Below are 2,508 nucleotides of genomic sequence, written 5' to 3' on the forward strand. Positions count from 1 at the left end.
AGTGGGTAAGAGCACCCGACTGCTCTTCTGAAGGTCCTGAGTTCAAATCCCAGCAACCACATGGTGGCTCACAACCATCCGTAACAAGATCTGACTTCCCTCTTCTGGAGCTTCTGAAGACAGCTACAGTGTACTTACATATAATAAATAAATAAATAAATAAAACATTAAAAAAAAAAAAAAAAGACTCAGAGTAGAGCTACAGGGCCCACTTCCAAAATGTTATCCTCCCAGCCACGTTTCTTCCAACTCTTGGGTGACTGTCTGCTTGCTTCTGGTCACATCTCACCTCTATACCCAACAGCCATCTCCACCTCTGGGAATAGCAACAGCATCCCTGCAACTGCTAAGACCAAATCCAGACCTGTTGCCCATAACAGTGACAGATTCTTGGCATTACCTTGAGTTCCCTTCAAACTCCACCTCTATCAATCCTGAACTGTCATAGCTGTACTGGTCCGGGGCACCATCTTGCCTATTAGATACAGCCACTTCTAGACCATCTTTCTTGGACCTCTCTCTCCAACATAAGATTGGTTAAGATTATTTCATTGCCAAAACTCCCTGCTTGGAGGGTGTGTCGTGGGGCCCCTGCCCTGTCACTTCTTACCTGTTCTTCCCCCGCTTCCTCCTTCCCTTAGCCTCTACCACAAAAACTTGACTTTCCTTGAAACCCCTTTGCCTAACTCCCCCATACTTCCCCACACTTCCTTGTCTATTTAAAACATATCTTCTATGAAGGTGAGATTTCCCTGTTCAGTTCTGCTGCCCTGGTGAACCTGCATGTCGGGAGTGATACACAGCCATCAAAAGCACTTGTTGCTCTTACAGAGGACCCACTTGATGGCACAACCATCCGTAATGCTGACCTCCATGGACACCAAGAATGCATGTGGTGTACATACGTATATACAAGCAAACACAAATAAGTCTAATTTTACTTTTTTTTTTTTGAGAAAAAAAAAAAAAAGCAGCTGCCTTCTTGCCTTCTAAGCTTTGTTCTTAGAGACAAGAGGTTCACTACATAGCCCTAGATTGCTTGGAAATAGCTTAAACCGGAACACCCAGAAATCTGTCTGCTTCTGCCTGAGATTAAAGGAGCGAACTACCAAGAAATTGCCTTTTGCCACAAAAAAAAAAAAAAAAAAAAAAAAGGCTTCCTGAACCTCCTGCTGTCTCTTTAGCAACCAAAACACCCCCATATCAATGTACTGAGGAATTCATTCCACACTACTACATCTATTGCCCCCGAGCAACATCGAGCTTTGCTCCTATAGGAAGAGACGTTCTTCCACAACAAATTTGCTCCATCTCAGAAAGAGCTCTGGTTGTTTTGTCTAGAAACACCCAGCCTCCTTCGCTGGGTCTTACTCCTAGAGAGACACTGTGGCCGTCTGTGTGTGGCCGTGTTGACTTCCTGAAGGGTCCTCTCCCTCAAGGGTCTTGGTTCACTGGCTTGGCTTTGCCGCTAAGCTCCTGGAAGGTGTGCGGGCCGAGGTGTCCCGGCAGGGTAGGATGAGGCCAAACAACGTGGCAGTGAGGAACCGGCTCTGGGGCCCGGAGACCTTTGGCAAAGCTCAGCTCCTGCACCGGGGAACCTGCCGAGGTGACTGCGGCACGGCCTCGGCATCTCCGCCCAGGAGACATGGCCTACCTCGGCGTCGCGGTTCAGGCGGTACACATAGAGCTGCGAGGTGCCGGCCACCACGAGGTTGCGCTCACTGTTGTTGAAAAAGTTGCAGTACATGGCAAACTCCAGCCCCGTGGGCGGGTGCGCCTGCTTGTACACCGCGTACATGTCGCCGCCACTGTCACGCCGGAGCCGCCGACTCGGGGGACAGGGACGGCAGCGGACTCGGTCCGGCCGCGCGCGCCAACTCAGCCACCGGGTTCCGAGGTTCTGCGCCTGCGCTTCCCGCCCGGACCGCCTTCTAGGAGGACTAGGTGGTTGAGAAGCAGGGTTCCGTCCCGCTTCGCGTCTGCGCCTGCGCGCCGTGGCTGGCGAGCCAACAGCGGCCTCTAGTGGCCTAGCTTGATAAGAACTGATGAGCGAGCCGGGCAATGGTGGAGCACTCCTTTTATCCCAGCACTTGGGACAGGCAGGTGGATTTCTAAGTTCGAGGCCAGCCTGGTCTACAGAGTGAGTTCCAGGACAGCCAGAGCTACACAGAGAAACCCTGTCTCAAAAAAAAAGAAGAAGAAAAGAAAAAAGGACTGATGAGCCTCGTCACAGAGCTGGAAGGCGCTGGACCTCTGCTCCCTTCCATTCTGCCCCTCCAAGATTTGCCTCATTAGCTAAATCCCAGAAAATAAAACAAGGGTATATAGGCTTGGAAAAGGATACAGAAACGTGCAATATGAGCCGGGCGTGGTGCCGTACGCCTTTAATCCCAGCACTCGGGAGGCAGAGGCAGGCAGATTTCTGAGTTCAAAGCCAGCCTGGTCTACAAAGTGAGTTCCAGGATAGCCAGGGCTATACAGAGAAACCCTGTCTTGAAAAACCAAAAA

General features: G+C 50.8%; 1 protein-coding gene across 1 annotated transcript in view; it reads right to left on the reverse strand.

Moving 5' to 3' along the window:
* Cpsf1 (cleavage and polyadenylation specific factor 1) overlaps window positions 1–1,905 on the reverse strand; it is an 11,895-nt gene extending 9,990 nt beyond the window's left edge. The window contains exon 1 of the mRNA XM_021216155.1: window positions 1,655–1,905. Coding sequence (XP_021071814.1) covers window positions 1,655–1,798 — 144 coding nt within the window. The 5' untranslated portion in view covers window positions 1,799–1,905. The remainder of the gene's footprint in view (window positions 1–1,654) is intronic.
* Between the last annotated feature and the right edge of the window lie 603 nt (window positions 1,906–2,508).

Source organism: Mus pahari, chromosome 17 (assembly GCF_900095145.1).
Source record: "Mus pahari chromosome 17, PAHARI_EIJ_v1.1, whole genome shotgun sequence".
In the NCBI taxonomy this organism is placed as follows: Eukaryota; Metazoa; Chordata; class Mammalia; order Rodentia; family Muridae; genus Mus; species Mus pahari.